The 21,660-nt window shown below is 35.9% G+C and overlaps 1 protein-coding gene across 2 annotated transcripts in view; it reads right to left on the reverse strand.

Moving 5' to 3' along the window:
- Nucleotides 1–10,315: 10,315 nt before the first annotated feature.
- ZBTB10 (zinc finger and BTB domain containing 10) overlaps nt 10,316–21,660 on the reverse strand; it is a 36,624-nt gene continuing 25,279 nt past the window's right edge. For both annotated transcript variants that reach the window (XM_008573672.1, XM_008573671.1), the window contains exons 3-6: nt 18,263–18,361; nt 13,532–13,708; nt 13,165–13,337; nt 10,316–12,896 (exon numbers count right to left, since the gene is read on the reverse strand). In XM_008573672.1, the coding sequence (XP_008571894.1) occupies nt 12,591–12,896; nt 13,165–13,337; nt 13,532–13,708; nt 18,263–18,361 (755 nt within the window). In that variant the 3' untranslated portion in view covers nt 10,316–12,590. The remainder of the gene's footprint in view (nt 12,897–13,164; nt 13,338–13,531; nt 13,709–18,262; nt 18,362–21,660) is intronic.

A 21,660-nucleotide genomic window follows, 5' to 3' on the forward strand; every position in this document is an offset into this window, starting at 1 on the left:
TATTTTTTCTTTAAGGAAGGACTTTAAAAGAGAAATGACTTGGTGTTTGAAAAGCTTATGCTAATTGGTCACTGTAAGATACAACTGCATATATATCCATTTAGATCACTGTTTACTAAAGAAAAAACAAAGGGTTTATAACAGAGTGAAAGAAACATACTTCATCTAAATGATAATAATAGTGAACTAGTATACCAAGTGATCTGGACACATTAGAGGAAAACATTCTTCAGTTATTCACCAAATTTACCTGCTCAAACAAGTAAAGCCAGTTCATATGAAACTCTGTAGTTTATTCTGAAACCTAAATCACATCTACAAATCATGAAAAGTTTTGCTTGAGGAATCCTCTTTTCAATATATCATGCCTCATGAGACTTTCATACTTTCCCTTTCCAATGTCCATGAATGAGGAAGCCACATTCATGAGATATAACTATTTTAGAAGCCTTTGAAAGCTATCATCTCTGAAACTGAAATATAAAAGCCTTAAATATAAGCCACATTCTAATTATTAATCCCACAATAAAAATATGTTAAACATTCTTAAATTATGACGGAACTCAATTACATCGTACATTAATCTTTAGTTTCAATTGCTTAAGATTTTTCTTTAATGGTATGATTAAGTCTTTCTGTGAGTGCACATGGCTAAAAAATAAAACTGACAGTCTTTCTTAGGATATACAAAACAACAAATTCTGCCTTTGCAGTTGTCTCAATTATATTCAACAATAAATTATATTAATAAAGGTGATAATAACTATAACAAAGATGCTATTAATAAGCAGGACATTAATGACAGTATGATACACTGGAAACATTCTCATTCTCAAATCTGATTATTTCAAGTTATAATTGTATATGCAGAAAGTGAACTTTTACAGTGGCAAATCAGCTAAAGCATATTTATTCATTTTCTGTTTGCAAAAAATATTACTTGTCAGGGCCAGCCCATGGCTCACTTGGGAGAGTGCGGTGCTGATAACACCAAGGCAACGGGTTTGGATCCCTATACAGGGATGGCTGGTTAGCTCACTTGGGAGAGCATGGTGCTAACAACACCAAGTCAAGGGTTGAGATCCCCTTACCGGTCATCTACATCATTTGCACTTAGTTTCCCAACAATGACCATTTAGGGGTCTACATTAGAGTCACAATGATACTATAAAGAAATTGATTATATTAAACATAAAACATAACAAATTGGCATGATGCCAGTGAGTTAACAGAGACACATATATGTTGATGTGACATGATGAAGTTGGTTGGACACCATGTCATCAAATAAAGTGTTAACATGGCTGACTTGTATTGCATATCTTCAGAAAATTCAAGATTGTAATTTTTCTAAAGGTGACTTTGCTATGCAATATCAGCTTATGGTGAAATCTGTACAGTAAAATTTAAAGACCTTTGAAGACATCCAACACACAAAAAACTGTGACCCAAATTAGGACTGTGATTGAAAATCCTTTGTGCATCAAGTAACACATGGCGTCATTTAAACAAATGTTGTGAGCTCTGAAGACAGGTCAGGGATAAAACCCACCATATTTTAAGCCATTGTGATCACTGCAACTAAGTAAGAACATGAAGGGAAAGAACACTAGGAAAGAGTGCCCAGCAAAGAACTAAGGGAATACCAGTGCTACAGGGTCAGGTAAGAGGAGTGTTATCTGGGGCCGGCCCAGTGGCGCACTGCTACAGTGCACCGCTTGGGAAGTGCGGCGGCGCTCCCGCCGAGGGTTCGGATCCCACATACAGACTGGCCGCTCACTGGCTGAGCGAGGTGCGGGAGCAACACCGAGGGTTGCGATCCCGTAGCCGGTCCCGGTCCGGTACGGGCGCGACACTGAGGGTTGCGATCTGTTGCCAGGCACGAAAAAAGACAAAAAGGAAAAAAAAAAGAGGAGTGTTATCTGAAGGAAATTAGTCATTAATAATGCCAAATGCTGTAGAGTGGGTATTTAGTCATCCGTGGCCTTTCAAAGGTAGTTTCATTCAAGACAGAATCTACATTACAGTGGATTCAGCAGTGCATTGGATGCCCAAATAGTAACCTCCTATATTCTTAAGTGATTATGTTTTCCTCAGAATTCCATCATATATTGTTTCTGATTCTATTTGACACTCCTGATGGAATAGTATCTCATTAGACAGGAAGAGCAACTAAACTTCTAAATCCCTTAGAATCAAATTACCTGTTCTGATTAATTTTAACCTTAATATTAAGGGAACACTCTTGGAATAACTTTAAATCAATATTGAAATTGTGTTTCAAATAAAAATTTTCTGACTCTAAAGAATTGTGCTCAACCTTTAGTTCACTTGACATGTACTTACTGAGAGCCTACTATTGCAAGACTGGGCAACACAAAGACCAAGAATGTCCTCAAACAGGGCTTACAATGCGGAATCAGTGTGTCTGAAAAAATTATATACAAATTTCTGATTCAGTTTGATAATTTTTAATCTTGGGAAGTTATTCCTTCAGGGGCTTGATAGAAAGTGTTTTTCAGGTCATGTATTTTAGCTCACAAGCTTAGCATTTTTAAGCTACACCCAAATGACATGTCCAATTTACTGACATCTTTTATGAAGGTACATATTAGTGAAAGACTCCCAAATAGTTTACATTCTAAAGGCTATGGGAAGTCAATGTTATAGTACTCAAGGTTGAAGCCTAAGCTAAAATAAAAGGGATGGGATAATGGGGCATTAAAAGGGTCTCAATTAGAAAGGTATAAATATCAGCAAGTGAGTCTTCTCTCAAAGTTCTCCATGTATTTTTGAATTAGATGTATTCATTATTTCTCTCATTTAGGAACCAAGGTACCAGAGGGGGGAAACACCTAGGGTACCAGTATAATTGAATCCCTATTAAGGTCTTATTGTTTAATTGGAGCTGAGATGGTTAGGTTTTTATCCTTCTCAGCTAAAATGGTGCCACCTAAGTGAAAGTCCTGTTGCTTCTTCAGATTTGTAGCTCTGGAAAGGAAATAATTCACTGATGTTAAGAAGGCACATCTTTCTTCAATGTATGTATTACAGAGACAAAGGCACCTTCTTTGTAGGAAGAGGGAGAATCTTCCTTTGTAGGAAGGAGGACCTGCAAATCGGGGGTCAGAAACTGTACCTAGCTAATTTTACAAACAAACATTGAGCACAGATGCACTATTCACTTACATATTGTCTATGGCTGCTTTCATAGCAGAGTAGAGTAGTTGTGATGAAGACTGGAAGGCCAACAGGGCCAAAAAGATTTATTATCTGGCCCTCTACAGAAAGCTTGCTGATTCTACAAAGATCATCCTGACTAGAAAGCAACACACACGCATGTGCACGCGCGCGCGCGCGCACACACACACACACACACACACACACACACACACACACAAAGATACTGGGCCGGCCCGTGGCTCACTCGGTAGAGTGCGGTGCTGATAACACCAAGGCCGCGGGTTCGGATCCTATATAGGGATGGCCGGTTTGCTCACTGGCTGAGCGTGGTGCTGACAACACCAAGCCAAGGGTTGAGATCCCCTTACCGGTCATCTTTAAAAAAAATTTTTTTTTTAAAAAAAAGAAAGAAAAGAAATTGAATACTTATTATTTAATATTAAGAATTAATTTTGGGGGTGTATATATGCTATGCTTTGAAACAAAAAGCACATCAAAATTGAATAAAGATACTTAGGCTATCACTTTCCTTGAGAATAAGTGAAGGGAAAAAACTACAGAAGCTAGTGATTTCATCATGAGAAAAGGTGATTTTTTTCCTTACCAAAAAAATATGTGGAATGAACATTAACCCTAAATGCCTGCAAATTTTACTAACTACTTTGTTGAATAGAAAAACTCCTCTAAGGCAAAGGCCCATCAGCATCTAGGCCCCTAAAATAGTAAGTAGATCCTATTAAGGTGTCCATTCCCCTGAGTTTTCTGAGAACTTTTCTAGTTCTACAGACTTGTCCAGTGCTGCTGACAGAGAAATAGAAGGCACCTAGAAAATAATACATTCCTGGGGCTGGCAGGTTAGCTCAGTTAGAGCGTGGTGCTGATAACACCAAGGTCCAGGGTTCAATTCCTGTACCGGCCAGCTGCCAAAAAGCAAAAGAAAAAGCAAATAATATATTCCTATCCAGAAAAAGATAAAACTAATATTAACATCTTTTTATGCTTGCCAGTTGACAAAAATATAACACCCATGCCAAAATTAATGGGTAACAAATCTTTCCCAAAAGGCTTTAAAAGGTTATATTTTCAAGGTGAAAGTATTCTTTCCCCTTTTATTATGTTGAAGGGGCACAAAGTGCTGTATCCCCTTGTATGTATTATCTTAATCTGCACTGTTAGTCTGCATGATTTGACACTTGTATTCATCCTACCTGTCCACCCCTCCCACACTTTGCTTTATAAACATCCAAAATAAAGGGCCATTTTGATAAAGTTACCTGCTTGTCTAACCTTCCATCTTTTCCCATCACAAATGGCTTCAGGTATAATAATTGAGAACAGTATATACTCTATAACCTCATTATCCATCAAAGGGCCTGGCCATATTTGTTCTCAAATGGGTATTCAATATATATTTGTTGCAGATATTTATGACCAAAGAGGGAGAGAACATAAACTGAAATAGGGTCTTCACATCTGAGTAGGGAATAAGTCACCAGTAGTAAGGAAGGGCCAGCAAACATAGACTAGGGTTCCAAAGAGTCAACTACCTCCAAAAAGCAATAGGGCAAAAGTTTAGAATGATTGCTAGCTCCAAAAAAGAACTGCCTTCAGTCTAAGATTTTAATAAAAAAATCTTTTTTTTTTTCCCCTTTTTTTGTCTTTTTTCGTGTCCGGCAACGGACCGCAACCCTCAGTGTCGCACCCGTACCGGACTGGGACCGGCAACAGGATCGCAACCCTCGGTGCTGCGCCCGCCTCTCGCTCAGCCAGTGAGCAGGAACCGGTCTGTATGTGGGATCTGAACCCTCGGCGGGAGCGCCGCTGCGCTCCCAAACGGCACACTGTAGCAGTGCGCCACCGGGCCGGCCCAAATAAAAAACATCTTTAAGCCTATCAAGTAAAATCAAAAAAGGAGGCAGATATGAGTACCAATTAAAGAAAAATCATGCCTACATAGATTAAATTCTAGACTTTTGGTAAAGTCTTAAATAATTTTTTTCAAATTTCCTTTGCAATAAATAATATGGCCCTGGACTAGTACTCCTGGGAGCTGATCCAATTCCTACATTTCCTATTCTTTGAAATGAGAAAACTGTTTTAATGATTTGGTGACAACTACTTGAAAAATGTCTGGCAAAACCTGCTTTGGAGAATTATCCATGTCTTCATGTAAACATCCACCATCCCAGTTTAGGGATCCAGCTTCTACAAAAATCCAAGTGGATGACTCAAGAATAGGGGACAGGTTGTCAGAGGTACTAAGCTCCACATCACCTTTCACTCAAGTATTTGTTTTTCATATGGGAAAATACAAATGCCAACACCCAACAGGTCTCTTCACAAATACAAAAATCACATTGGCAACTAAGACATCAGATCTTAAATATCTTTATTGATGCACTGTTGCACTCTACACTGAAACTCAAGAAGGGCTTTCTTTCTAGTTTTTCACATATACACTGAATGTTAGACATTTAGATGTAAGTGGTGGCTGTAAAAGTCATTTTAAAACAAATGTTTTGCAGCAAATGGCTTAAGATTTCTCACTAATCTTACTAAATATTCTGACTTACAGAGATGGTTTAGAAAAAACAAAATCACAAAAGTCTACTTGCATTGAGATCTCTACAATATTATCTGCTATTTGTTGGGTTTGGTCATTACATCTTTCTGTATGGTCACCTATGGGGATATGTACTGGGAGAAAAGGTCCCAAGGGCTTAGTGTGACCACATATATTGTATGTGCAGCAACACAAAATATCTCTAAATGAAAGTGGCTGATAGCTATAAACCATACTATACTAATAGGCAAAAATCCTTAAAGTTGCTGATGCCATGTCATTCACTTAGTAAATACTTTTGAACACAGACTATGTGCCAGGCACTGTATTTGAGTACACTTTGTGGTCTAATTTCAAAGTTTTCCCTAATCTCAAATATTTATTGAATGAGTTTTTGATACAGGGAAAAGAATACTAAAAATGGAAGCTCAGCAGTTCTGGGTTCCAAAATTGACTGCAAAGACATTGTATTAACCTCTCTAGGTATTTTTTATTAGTCTCTTCCAGTCCCTTTCAACCTAAGTAATTCTACAATTACCTTGAAACTGTTATGTATTGTCTCACCAACTGTTGGAAAACATGCCAAGAAGTAAAACTGTCTTTTGCTAAGATTCTAATACATACCTAATTGCACTCAGATTATTAGTATTTTCTTATTGCCAAACTTAAGATTGGTAGTGTTGGGAAAAAATAAATCCGGCTGACAGTGAAAAGGTAGTATTAATAGCAGGCAAGGTACCATGCAGTGAAAAAGTCTTTTTTATCTACTTTAATTAACTGAATAGATTTCCTCCTGTAGTTTTTCTTTTGTTCAAACTTCAGAAAGATAAAGTTATGCCCTAGACTAAGTTCTGAAGTACATTTAATTTTCATATCTAACCATAGACTTAATTCAGTTTTCTACACCAGCTCCCAAACTCTGATCAGTGACAATAATTTGTAATGAAAAAGAAAAAAAGCTCATGTAGCAATTTTCTCCAGAGCTAAATTTGATTTCCAAATTCTTAATTCTAAATTTTCTGAACTATGTCCTTGTTAGTGTCAAAATGTCCTTATTTATGCGTGCATAATTTTATCAATTATTATTGCTGACAAAGCAAAACAAAAAGGTGGTAACTGTGATGGTCCCAGTTTATAAAAAACCTTTTAAATAGAATTGTTTGGTCTATACTCTGCCTTAGCCAAATGATTATCAGGTAATGTAATCTCTTTCACTTTATACAAAACATCTCCAGTTGTAGGAGATTCAGCTTTTTTCTGAAGCCCATTTCATCTTTGGATAATTAAAACTCAATTTTTAATTTTCAGCCAAGTGGTCCCAATCATTACCACATGACAGTTCTTGACGTGTTTTAAGATAGGCATTACAGCCTATGTGGATCCCCCTTTTATTTTGCCCTTCTCCACACTAAATTAAAACTCTGGTTTCTTTAGTAAAATCTGAATATTTGGCCATTCTATGATTTCTGTTGTCCTGTTACTAACTTTAAGAAAATTTTAAAAACGAGTTAAGTAAGTTTCCTCTAAAGTTTCAAACACTTGAAATTTATATTATTTACTTGTAATCCTAAGTCTACCAATACTTAGTAAATATGGATGAAGCAGTAATTTACCTTTGCTTTTTTAACCCATTTCCAAGATTATGCACAAGTGTAAATTATAGGGGAACTAATTACGTTTCCTAAAACCTGTAGAGAATCTTAAAAGTAAATAAAGATGACAGATACACTGATTACTAATCACTATTAATTAAAGCAGCTCTCCAAGGACTACTAGGAGGTAGTTTGAGTCATTTACGCACTTTCATATAAAAACATACAAATAAACAAAAAAACCCTCAACTTGTAAATCTTAAGTACAAAGATATCTTAATCATACATAAGTCAAAGTTTAAAAGGTGTCCCCCATACCCAATTAGTCTAAATTAGTACACTTGGAAAGAAATGTGAATTAAATGTCAGAGTCAAGAAAATTCACAAAGCCAGAAGCAGTTTAGTGCTCACAAGTTTATATTTTTAGGGCTGATAAAGATTCTTGTGTATTTTCTAAATACACAGACAAAACAAGTTTTGGAAGTTTACATACATGTCTTAGGACACTTATATTAGGTAGGTAAATTACATTTTAAAAAATTGGTCTTCGTAAAAGATCTTCCCAAAGAGCTTTTACAAACAGCAGGCAGAAGAAAGTTTTCTTTTACGTTTACAGTGTTCAAAATGCTGATTCTCCCATTTCATAATGGCCTCAACCATCCCTCTTCCTCAACCCCAAATTTTGCTCTCAATAGCTAGTGTACTCCAAATTTAAGTACCCGATGTCACTTACGTTTACAGTGTTCAAAATGCTGATTCTCCCATTTCATAATGGCCTCAACCATCCCTCTCCTCAACCCCAAATTTTGCTCTCAATAGCTAGTGTACTCCAAATTTAAGTACCCGATGTCATAAAACTCAGGGCTAGAGAACATCTAAAGTGTGCTCATCCCTAACACATTTTAAACTGCCTAGAATTGTTCAACTTCACTTGAAAGAGGGCGACAGCAGGAAAAAAACCTGTAGAGGTTTCCATTTTAAATCCTAAAGTGACTAAGAAAACACCTGTTTGTTAGTTCTAAGTGTGTATATTATGTACCATAGTTGAGTTTAAGGATCCGGGTGACTGAGCGGCACAAAAACTGGGGTTTGTATCTAGTTCTTCAGATAAAAACCATCCTTCTGCTTTTTTACTTTTGTTTTTTTTGGCAGCTGGCCTGTATGAGGATCTGAACCCTTGACCTTAGTGTTACACCACCACACTCTAACCAACTGAGCCAAGTGGCCAGCCTAAAAACCATCCTTTTAAAAATGAAAATGCCACAGCTGATTAATAGCATGTGCTACATTGAGGTTGTGTGTCTTCATATAGTCAAAGTGACAAAACAATTTATCAGGAGGAAAAAGGAAGGATATTTATTTGGTGGAGGGAAGAAGGATACTCAAAATCCCTAACATAGCTGTTTTATACTGAAAATACAAATTTCTACATACAGATTCTTTAAAGAGCTGAAATTCTACAAAAGAGTTGTTTAGTGAGGCAGCAAAAGAGCTTCTTGGAAAGAGCATGGGTTTCAGAATCAGACCTGGTCAAATACCAGCTCCAACATAAGTATGTTAAATTAGGCAAGTTTCTGAATTTCTCTGAGCCTTTCCTCATCTATAAAATGGAGACAATAGCACCTACCTTACAGTGGATTAAATAACATATACAGCACAATGGCAAGTGTGGGCACTCAAAAAATTGGTAGCTTTTGGAATTATTTTTCAGAAAAATAAATCTAAACCCTTCATGCTACTTTCAGAAAATCCTAAAAATACAAATAAAGCTTATTGGAGTTTCAATATTTAAGATTTTTTTAAAACCTATTTTCCATCACACTTTCCCCTGTATTATAACTACTCCAGTCAATTTCAGGCCTTTTATACTATATTGTATTAATACACATTTCCGAGTCCTAATCCTTTCATTTTCTATTTTCTCTCTCCTTTCCCCCTCTTGTTCTCATTTCTTCTCTTCCTCTTGGTTCGCTTCTATTATTAAACAACTAAGATGTATTGTGCACCTAGTATGTACCAGTGTTCTAAGCACTTTACATGAATTATCTCCTTCAGCTCTCTTCTCCATCAGGATGGCTTTACCTAAACCAGCTAGTGTATTTTCCCCAGATTTCAAAGCTACTTGTTACTGTTCAGTTTCCCCTTCCTATAATGTTTCCTTTCTTCTTAGCTCCTAATTACTAAGGGGCTAACTTTAACAAAACATCTAGTAAATAAGAAAAATGGGGGCCAAGAATTGTGACAAGAGGGGACCATATGGAAGTAACTATCTCTATGAATCCTAAGAAATTATGTGACCTTGATTTGTGAAAGGGTCTGTTACTATAAAGTGAATATGAAAAGAAACAGTTTATATACTCTTCCTTCATTAAAATTAAAAGCTCTAAAATATTTTTCATTTAAAATATAAATTACAAGAGAAAACCTCACCAGATGTGTAACACATAATTTCGCTAGAGTTCCACAGACAAAATTATGAGTATTCCATTGTTACCTCTCTGAGACCAATCATAAGTTCTTAGTATCTATCAACTTTCTGAAATTGTACTAAAAGTCAGAAAAAGAATACACTTAAAAAAATAGAAACGTCCAGTAGTATACCTTAGTACTAAAACTATTTTAAAAAAAGATCTACAAGGGAAAAGGCAGTCCCTCAAGATCACGAAACAAAATAAGTTAGGCAGTCAGCAAGTAGAAAAATCTGTCAATTCTGTTTCTGGCAAAATGTTTACTTCAAAGAAATTTTTATATAGGCTGAGGCTAATATATTCAAGAGTATAAACATTTTTCCTTTGGATTACCTAAAAACAAAATTTTAAAGTATCATATTTCAGTTGACTAAAAATATAGCCAAATCTGTCACAACACAACATAAAAGGTAATGGACAATTATAGAATATTTTAAATTAACAGTAACAAGCCATCTATATCAAACCTTGTTTCCAACTAAAACCAAAACAGAAGCACAACAATCCCGTAGTGTACCAAGTGTGTATTTCAGTTTACTGTACGCAATCTAACAAAAATTTGGTCATAATTTACCAGATATACATAAATGATTTAAGTAGTAAGTGAAAATTCAGTTTCAAGAGAATAAGTTCATATCTTTAGAAAAAGTAAAAGTACATTAAGAATGTAAAGCCAAGTCCAGTTTCTATGCAATAAGTGAACTGTAGTCTAATAAAGCAGATTTAGGTGATTTTAAGATATATATCTTTGCTCTTTAATATATATTTATATATAGACAGATCTACCAATTGTAAACTATGGTTTAAAGGAAGGGGATAAATGGGATGAAAGAAATCTTTATACTATACTTACATATTCACAAAGCAGAACATTTTACGTTTAAAATACTTTTTCATTCATAGTATCTTTGCCCAACTAATTTCTACTTTGGACCTCACCATAATTGCATTTTATTCATTCGTCTACAACACTGAGAATAAAATGTACTTTTCAGTTAAAAAAAAAAAAAAATCAAACCAAAACTATTCATCTGTCAGGTTTACAGGTATGTAGAAACTACAATAAAGTTCAGATGACAAAAGATGCATCTAACCATGTAACTATAATTTATCTTTGATTTATCCAAGCAGAAACATCATTGTCTAACATTAAACCATTAATCTACTGAAATCAGAGACAATGATAAAGCTTGTCTCTTAAAAACATATCAACTTTTCAACTTTGATCAGATGGAGCACCAAAAGGATTATATCTGTCAAAGCAACTCTAATTTTTTCGACACAATTAGCATAATTTAGTTACCTGATATAAAATAGGAAAATATACTCAATTTATATTTAAAAGAAAGCTGAAAATATGATGTCCCTCAATCTTATGTAATATACAATATGCTCCTGATAAATGTCATGCATGTTAATATGTGAAATGTTGCTGAGAATCCATAAACAGCTAATCCATTTGTCACCAGGCTAAATAAATCTGACAATTTCAACAATATATCACCCTTTGTACTCTGAAGAATTTAGTTAATAAAATAATAAAGCCTCAATACTTTGTAAGATTTTTGCAGATTGTTTAATTACAATGACTACTAGAACGACTATCTCAAGATGTAGCAACTTTAAGAAATGGAAAAATAAATTAATTATCATAATTTCAAAATACTCAATATCCCGGTAAGTATGAAACAAAAGAAAATGCATGTTTTGGTTAATTTTAATGATAAGAAGGGCACAGGAGTAAAAAACCTGATATTTCACTTATATTGCATAACAAGCTAACCAAACTGGACATGGAGGATAAATTATAAAACAAATCATTTTACTTATTGTTTCTATGACTTTTCTTTCGATTAGATTTCTGTCTTTCAAATAGGACTGAGGTATAGCACACTGGCAAAAATAAAAAGAGGCAAACAAGAATAGTGCCAAAGTAACAGATACCCAAAACCGAATACCATGTCAGAAAACATCATATAGTAACCATTTATCAGATCAGAGCAGCAGGAGAAAGTTAACTTCTAAATCATAATCATTTTAGTGGTATTTGTCAACTTCGCAACATCATTCTTCATTTGCGAAGCAGTAAAATTCATGTCAAAAAGGAAAGGGGGGGGAGGAAGTCAGTTAGTTCATTCCAATAAATTACCTCTCCAGTTCTTATAAACATGCCCGTCAGCACAAAATTGAGGAATAATACCTAAGACTAGAAGAGACTTGGTTTAAGTTATGAAGCAAATTAAAATGGAAAATACAAGAAAATAGAACCAATGGGGCTGAAAAAGCCCCTCACTGAAAATCTGTATTAAAAAAAAAATAAAATTAATAAAAATAAAAATAGAAACAAAACTCTACTAGTACAAACTAGCCTGAGTGGTTGATGGACAGAGTAATTGGGTCAACTGTCACTGTACTTCCATAAATGGATTTTCTTCATTCACGTTAAAGTGGCACATGAATGTAAGCTCTGCAAGGACAGGTGCCGTATTTTCATAGGACCCAAATAGTTACTGTATATCCTATAAATAAAAAATATTTTACTTTGATAACTGACTGAATGTGGGGACTCCATGTAATCCAACCACATGGTTGTTCGCTGTACAGTCCTGTGCAAATATTAAAAAAAAATTTTTTTTGCTATAAGGCTTTGACCCTACAGTTTTCACAGCAACATAACTACCATCCAGCATGTACCATATTTTGCAAGCCTTCAAGTTCAACAATCCAAATCGTCGATTCATGTTATGTCCAAATGCAGCATCCTTGAGGAATATAGTAGGTCAGTTAATCATCTAGAGACATACAAACATCTCCTGATTCATCCCATCGAGACGGATCATTCTGATCTTCTCCATCATCAACCAGCTCTTCATCAGCTTCTCCTACTTCATTCTCCTCATATTCTTCATCCCGAGGGAATTCTGTATCCTGTCCCTGATCTACACCTTCTTGCCCTCCTGGTTGTGATTTATCTGCACAGTCTACACAAACACCATAGCGTCGAGATCCATGTCTTATTCCAACACTGGCTGCTAACATGAAGATCTTCTTACACACCATACATTTGTATTTTTTATCCTTTTTATGCACCTAATTGAAGGGGGAAAAATCCAATATAAGGATAGACAGAATAGATAATAGAATGCATTTGAATCACTCAAACCAAACCATTTAATAATGAATGAAGATACCAGTTTTTCTTTATGAAGTTCAGTATCAGTTCATAAATTACATTGTTTAAAACAATTTATTTAACAATCGACCTTCCTTAAATCTGCAAGTAACAGTTAAATGCCTTAAACTTTGCTGACATAAATATAGCTTATCCCAAAGATCAGTTGTATTTAAAGTTACTTACCAGGGAATGTCTTTTTACATGTTCTCTTCGAGTAAACAGCTTTCCACAAATATCACAGCTAAACGATCTCACTCCCGTATGAATGAGCAAGTGCCTTTTTAGTGTTCGTCTGTATTTGGCTACATAGCTACAATGAGGGCATTTTAACTTGTTCATGATTAGAGATGATTCACCTTTGAGAATTAAAAAAAAAAAAGCACTTATAATACATTAAACAGAAAACTTGTTATCAAAGCTTCTATCTAAATCCCTGAGAACTGATACAGGGCTACTAACTAGTTGATTTTTTTAAACCCAGAATATGGAAGCTTTTAACTGTTATAAATTGTTTAATAGTTTTGTATTTGTTTAGTTGACTAATACTTGCCATTTTCCCAGGTATCTTGTTTTGGCCAAGATTCTGGCAATAATCCATACTTGAAATCATTTGAAGCACCTGGTATCAATCCATACTTGAAATCATTTGAAGTACCTGGTATCAATCCATACTTGAAATCACTTGAAGGGCCAGGCATCAAACCATATTTGAGATCATGTGAAGTACCTAATACAATTAAAAAGTGATTTTGAAGTAATGATGGTAATAAAGGTCTCATTACAGTCAGAAAACAGTAAATTTATAAGCATTATCCTAGAACATCTTAATAAAAACTCTACATTTTAGTCTAAAATTAAGATGTCGTCTTCCACTTCATTATCACAATTTAACAAACTCAAGTTTAAAATATAAACTATCAACCACAGGAAACAGTTCAATAAAAAAACCTATGAATATTATTTAATTGTGTGGGGCCACAAGAAGCTACTCTTTTAAATGTTGGGTTTCAAACATATTCAAAACAGAACTCTCTTAAAAGGTGCTATTCTTAACTATTCCCTCACTTGAGATTCTATCACCCTGAAGCTTAACTGTCAAATGGGATAGTCTCCTTACTGCATCCAAGATAATCACATAATCTTGTTTTAAGATTCTTCTATTACTATATCCTTGTTGCTTCAGACACCCTGGGGCAAGGTAAATGAATGCTCCCTTGCGGTCCATTGAAACTTCTAACTCCATCCTTAAAGAAAGTTCAGAAGATAATCAAAATAGAATAATGGATGCACCTGAGGAGCTTCAGATTGACAAGGGCAGGAATTATCTCCTCTGGATTTAATTCCATCTTAAATTTGTACATAATCTCTTGAACACAGGAATCTTTCAGGTAACAGAATATACCCAGAATCCTCCACAGCTACTGCCACCCTGATCCAATCAACAAATAACTCCATTATCTCTGGACTGTTTTCAGCAGCTACCAAACTTGTCTCCCTGCTCCCATTGCTGCCTCTCTAGAGTCTGTTCTCAGAGTAACAATCTTAGAGATTCTTTTAAAATGCTAGGTCAGATCATGTCCCCACTCTGCTCAAAAGGCTATAAAAAGGGCTACTCACCTCACTCACAGTAAAAGCCAAAGACTTTCAATATCCCACAAAGCCTTACCTGATGGAGCACTTGCTTCCAACCACCCCCTTGGTCACTCCATTCCAACCACACTGGCCTCTGTACTGTTCCTCCATGGTAAGCAGTCTCTCACACTTCAAAGGCATTTATGCATTTACCTGCCTGGGAGCATTCCTTTCCAGAATATATGCATAGCTCACTTATGCAGCAATAATAAATTTGCCTCCCACTGACACCATGGTTTTAATAAAAGAATGCTTTCCAAAACAGATTTCCTTAGAATTCATTTTTCCATATCTATGTACCAGACACACTGCCCCTCTTAAAAATTAAGATGACGGGCCGGCCCGTGGCTCACTCGGGAGAGTGTGGTGCTGATAACACCAAGGCCACGGGTTCAGATCCCATATAGGGATGGCCGGTTAGCTCAATGGGTGAGTATGGTGCTGACAACACCAAGTCAAGGGTTAAGATCCCCTTACCGGTCATCTTTAAAAAAAAAAAAAAAAAAAAATTAAGATGACGAATGCAAGATTTCCTCATCAGTAAAAATACCAATACCCAAGTAAAAAGTATTTTAAAACTGCATTTCATTACTATTAATGTAAATTGTTTAGTGCTTGGAATATCTCCACCCATTTTTTGATGTTACAAAAGCCCTCTGAAGGGCCGGCCCCGTGGCTCACTCGGTAGAGTGCGGTGCTGATAACACCAAGGCCACGGGTTCGGATCCCATATAGGGATGGCCGGTTTGCTCACTGGCTGAGCGTGGTGCTGACAACACCAAGTCAAGGGTTAAGATCCCCTTACCGGTCATCTTTAAAAAAAAAAAAAAAAAAAAAAAGACAAAAGCCCTCTGAACCCATAATCATATATAATTTATCATGTATTACTGTTTTGGGGAAACTTTTCAGAATCCTGAAGTGAGACAACATTTCTATGTGTGTGAGATGGAGACTGGGATAGGGGTGGTAGCATGTGGAGGTGAATGTACCCATCATCAGTTTGACATTTCTAAATAAAATTTGAGCATCATGATTCATATTTCTTGCCAAAATTGGTATAAAACAAAGTTAAGCTCCAAAAGAGCAAGGACTGGGCCTGTCTTAACGTTTCTATTTTCTTTGAAGCTGGCCAGTTACCTTTTTATTTCCAGTGTCCAGTGTATCTAAAAAATGCTAACATGTACCTGATACTTGACTTGCTCAAAATACTGGAACTAACATGAGAAGTCATGTTAGATGTATTAATATCTTCCATTAATTATTCACTACATATAAGAATAAAGGGATAGAATAACCCTAAAACAATTTATGAACTGATTTCATAATTTCAGAATTATTTTTTTATACTTGAAATTCCATTTTTTCCTATATAGCTTACGATAAAGATACAACAAAGAGCATCCATGATAACAAGAGACACCCTATCTGAAATAGAAAATAATAATTCAAATTAAGAAAGCCTAACCCTAAATTTCTTTTATCCTAATTCTTGTAATAGAGATTATTTGTAGGAATTATAAGAGTGGCCTGAACAAAGGTACTGTCGTTGTAATTCAATACACGTAAGGATCTACTTGAAAACTGAGTTTACTGTTCAAAAATCCTTCTGGGCGCATTATTCCATAATGGCAAAATAAAGAAAAAGCAGTGTTTTTGACATCCAAGTCCTAAGATAAATGCTGATCTCAGATGCAAAAATACTAAAGGATCAAAATGTCCCGTTTAAGGGAAAAGATTCTGAATCAAAGGTTTACTCTTTTGAGAATGAAATAAATAATATGGGTCATTCTCCATTGGAAATGTTTATGTGCACAAACTCATTTTATATATGAATCCACATAGCCCCATCAAACCCATTCTTGGACCAGATTTCTAGACCAAGAAAGTAAGTGCAATAAAATACTCTTGCACTATTAGTGATTTTCTGCTCAAGAAAAAAAAAAAAAATCTTCAAAACTCCACATATCTGACCTGCAAACTGCTAATTTAAAAACATTTTTGGAAATTCTTTTCAACAGGCAGGAGAAACCGACTTAAGATAGTTTCTTCAGAACTGTGGCTTAATTCTTGTCAATGCATATACACTCAGAAGCCCCTGACTGCTCTTTTGTAAGGAGTACTCCTAGTTGTCTCCCTCCCCCACAAACTTTGAAAAGAATTCTGAAACTACAGAAGTTGAGTCAATGAACATCCATATACCTTTATCTATTTTTAACAGATGTTTTGCCACGTTTTATGTATACACATGTATACACTTTTTATTCACTATCGAAAACCCACACATTATCACTTCAAGACTAAATACAGCATGTGTCTTTTTAGAACATTCTCCATTACCTCAGCACACCTAAGAAATTTAGAATTGAATAATATTGCTTAACGCATACTACATATTCAAATTTTCAACTGTTCCAAGTGCCCCCTTTAATTATTTTTTTGTATCCATGATCTGATCGATATACATACCGCATTTAGTTTGTCTTCTTGCTCTCCTTTAATCTAGTGGTTACCCTGCTTGTCTTTCATAACATTAACACTTTGGAGTTTGCACCACCTCTCATGTAGCTGGATTTACATAGATTTCTCTGACTTTTCCTTCATGATTAGATTCAGGTTGAACATTTTGGCAAGAATACTATATAAGTAATGTGTGCCTGCTACTGCATCACATCAGCTGACACTTACTTTCAGTTTGTTCTATTATTAATGATACTAAGTTTAATCACTTGGTTACGGTAATGTTCCTCTTTATCATAAAAATATCTTCTGGGCCAGCCCGTGGCTCACTCGGTAGAGTGCGGTGATGATAACACCAAGGCCATGGGTTCGGATCCTATATAGGGATGGCCGGTTTGCTCACTGGCTGAGCGTGGTGCTGACAGCACCAAGCCAAGGGTTGAGATCCCCTTACCGGTCATCTTTAAAAAAAAAAAAAAAAAAAAAAATATCTTCTTCTCTTTGTATTCTGAAGTAATCTGTAGTATGACAATTTGGGACCATGTGAATGTTATTCCCCAACAACCTTTCACCCAATCACAGTGAAACAAGCCCATTAACAGTAGCTTAACATCCACAGATGAATTATTTCTTGTGGGGGTTGTAAGATAGGTATTTTTCCAATTTTATCACTCATTAGCCTGGCATTCTTCTACAAAGAAACATTTCTCGCTTTATTTTATTTTACTCATAACATACTTATGGATTCTTGGTCTTCATATGCAGCAAGCGTTCCCTAAAGTATAGCTGATATAAATATCACTATTCAGAATTAATCAACATTTTCTATAGCCCTCAACAACCATACTATTATTTTGCATCAAAGCTAACTAAAATACATTAGTCAACGATTCTGATAATTACCATTCCCATTCCACCTATCTACCAGCAGAAAGCCATAGCTCTATTAACTTAATTACCTTTGATACTGAAGAGTTTTTGAAACTCTAAGTGACTCCCCAAACAAAACCAGAAACATTTATCAATTTGTATTTAACAAGTTTCCAAAGTCATCATAACATGGATTGACTTATTTACATATACTCTCCCCTAAGGAAAAAACTGCAGTAGGCCCCAGTAAACATGTTCACAAGCACTTCCCAATCTTCAAATCCTCAAAATGTACTCCTGTTAAAATCTTTCTGCCACCTACCAGCATCACCTCCATCTTGACTGGAGCCAGCTTCAGCCAGTAAATTTGCATTCACATTTCTCTCACCATCTGGCCCTGAGAGTAGAGCACCCTCCAAATCTGAAAAGGAGATGAAGAATAATTTATTTACAAACCATTCCATAGCCACCACCCAAGACATCATTCTCTTCTTGGAATTGTTTTTTATGTAGACTAAATATAAAGGATTATCTGGTAATAAATATCTACTATGTGCTCAACGTTACAAAATACAGAAGCACAAGACATGGTCTTCAGCCACAAAAATGGCCTTTAGAGCCAGACTGAATTAGGTGCTAATCCTAGTCGTTACTGGTTATGTGACCATGTGCCTCAGCTTACTCATTTACATCCACTTATACCATAGATTTGATGTATGAATGTAATTAAATAATGCAAGCCAAGTGTTAGGATTATGGTGCCTGACACCCAAATGATACCTACTACTGCTAGCACTAAGTACCAGATGTATAAGAAAAGATTCTTCTTTCTGTATTGCTCAGAGGTGGAAAAAAACAATTAAAGCTAGAAATGTAAGGGAAAACTTCTGAAAAAAAGGTAATTCATAAGAATTAATCTTGAAATATGAAAAGGATGTAAAAAGCATAAAAGAAAAGGGCAAGCTAACAAGATGAATATTTTTGCTTTCAATCTGTAAATTTCCTGTAAGACTATTCTATCCCACTGACTTAATTCAGGCACTCATCACTGTACTCCTGGATTAGTGAACTAGCAAAATGGGTTCCTGGTCTCCTTGCTTCCAAACTACAGCGTTTGTGTCTTTATTCAACTCTCACAACATTGCCAGAGTGATCTTCCTAAAACATAAATCTTTGTTTAAACTTTTCAATGGTTTACCACAGCATTTTGGATAAACTTCAAACTCTTTAGTCTAGAAGGTCCTTATATTTAGGTTCCTGCTTATGACTTCAGCATCCTCCCTCTGCTATTATCCCAAACCCTCCTCTACACTCTCTCAAATGACTTAAGTCTCTGAAGACATTTTAAAAATGCCCCTTATCAATTTCCCCTCTCTCTCCCATTCAATACTTATCTTTGGTATTGGCATCTTTTAATCTGGCTATGGAGATTAAAAAACAAAAAACCCTGTGTAAATAAGCAGGTGCTCATTCAAAAATATTTCCAGTGAGCAAGTTAAAGTGTGGTATATAAAATACTACACAGCAATGTTTCTAGTGTACAGTTATAAAACTCAGAAATCATTAAATAAATCCAAAATACTGAGACCAGTAAGACTGTACAATTGCATAATGACCGGGAGAAATAATAGTAAAAAATGAAGGTCAAGTACACATAGTAAGCCATACTGAGCCTTGTTGGCCACGATAAGGATTCTGGCCTTTAACTTTAAAAAGGATAGAAGGATTTTAAGTAGGGAATTATCTCATTTGTCTTAAAAAAATTACTCCTTGCTGTTGTATGAATGAATTAAAGGAAGACAAGAGAAGATATAGGGAGAACAGTTAGGAAGCTATTTTAGCAGTGCAAGTGAGGGGTGACGGTGGCCTTGACTTGGCTAATGGCAGTAGCAAAGAAAGAAAAGTAGATGAATTTGAGAAAGTTTGTGAGTACAGAACTGACAGGGCTTGGCAGGCTGAATACTGGGGGGAGGAGGTTAAGGTATAGAGGGAAGTTTCTAGCCTATACTAATGGCAGCTAGGAAACCCTAGAGGGGGATCAGACATGAGGGGATAGAAAGTTTAGTAATGGGCGCTGGCCCGTAGCTCACTTGAGAGTATGGTGCTGACACCACCAAAGCCATGGGTTTGGATCCCTATATAGGGATGGCTGGTTGGCTCACTTGGGAGAGCGTGGTACTGACAACACCAGGTCGAGGGTTAAGATCCCCTTACTGGTCATCTTTTTAACAACAACAACAAAGTCCATCTGGTTGTTTTTCATTTAAGCTTTCAAGTGAAGAAATTTAGTACCAAAGTGTTTTTCAGTTGTCAGAATATAGACGGTAAATAAAACCATGGGACTGAACAGGTATGATAGTAAGAAAAAGTCTAACCAAGTATATTGAAGAATCCTAGCATTTAATGAGCTGGAAAATGATAAAAGACTTTCAAGGAAAAAGTGGTCCATTGTCAAAGCTGCCTAGAATTAAAGATGAGGACTGAAAATGTACATTACTTTCATTTCATTCGATAAGCACCTAGGAAGTCACTGTTAATCTTAGTGAGAGTGATACTGGTGGGTTAGTGGGGCAAGTAGAAAGAATAAGAGTGGCCTGTGTTGTGAATAGAAGATGACCACTTCGAGAAAATATAGACAATCTTTTTGATAAATTTGGTTATAAGAGGGAAGAGAGAGTAAGAAATAGGTGTTTTTTTGTTTTTTTTTAGGAGGTAAAAGTAACAATTTAAATGCTAACAGGAAGGAGTCACTGAGAAAGGGAGAAGTTAAAGATACTGAAGACATACCAGCAAAAAGAAGGAGTTACGAATTGTATAAGATTTCTAGGAAGTCTGGGATCCAGAAGCACAGGTTTAGCTATTTAAGAGGGACAGCAGAGACAATTAGTGTATATATATAAAGAGGTTTGAAGCCAGGAACTTAAGGACATTCCAGGTTGTTGGCTTCTATTTTCACTGTAAGGTAGAATGGTAGAACGTGAGGTTACTACCTAGAGTAAATGGGATGGAAGTCAGAAGAATGAGCAAGTAGTTTATGTGAAATGCAGGAAGAGTAAATAGACTGCTTTCCATGTACCCTGAGATCAAGAGAACTGTTTAGGTTTGTTTTCCCAGTATTTATCATAATGCGTGGCAAATAAAAGTCTTTTAAAAATACTGTTAAATGACAGCTTGAATATGCTTCCCCTTGCAGCCTGTGTTGCTAAATAAACTTTAGTTTTACTTAATGGTATCTGAAGAATAATTTCTATTTTTTTTTGTCTACAATTACACTGAAACATACCAATATACTGAAAATATTTAAGTGAAATTAAGTGGCTTTGTTTTCCTATGAAAAGTTAAAATATTTTGGGGCTGGCCCATCGCTCACTTGGGAGAGTGTGGTGCTGATAACACCAAGGCCACAGGTTTAGATCCCTATATAGGGATGGCCGGTTAGGTGGGCGTGGTGCTGACAACACCAAGTCAAGGGTTAAGGGTTAAGATCCCCTTACTGGTCATTACTAAAAAATATATATATATATATTTCGATAATCAAAAAAAACTGTAAATTACCCAATTAAACAAGATTTCTCAATTTTTTTTTCCTTTTTGTCTTTTTTACTGACCGGTAATGGGATCACAACCCTCGGTGTCGCACCCGTACCGGGGACCGGCAACGGGATCGCAACCCTCAGTGTCGCGCCCGTACCGGGGACCGGCAACGGGATCGCAACCCTC

Source organism: Galeopterus variegatus, unplaced genomic scaffold (genome assembly GCF_000696425.1).
Source record: "Galeopterus variegatus unplaced genomic scaffold, G_variegatus-3.0.2 Scaffold950, whole genome shotgun sequence".
NCBI lineage: Eukaryota > Metazoa > Chordata > Mammalia > Dermoptera > Cynocephalidae > Galeopterus > Galeopterus variegatus.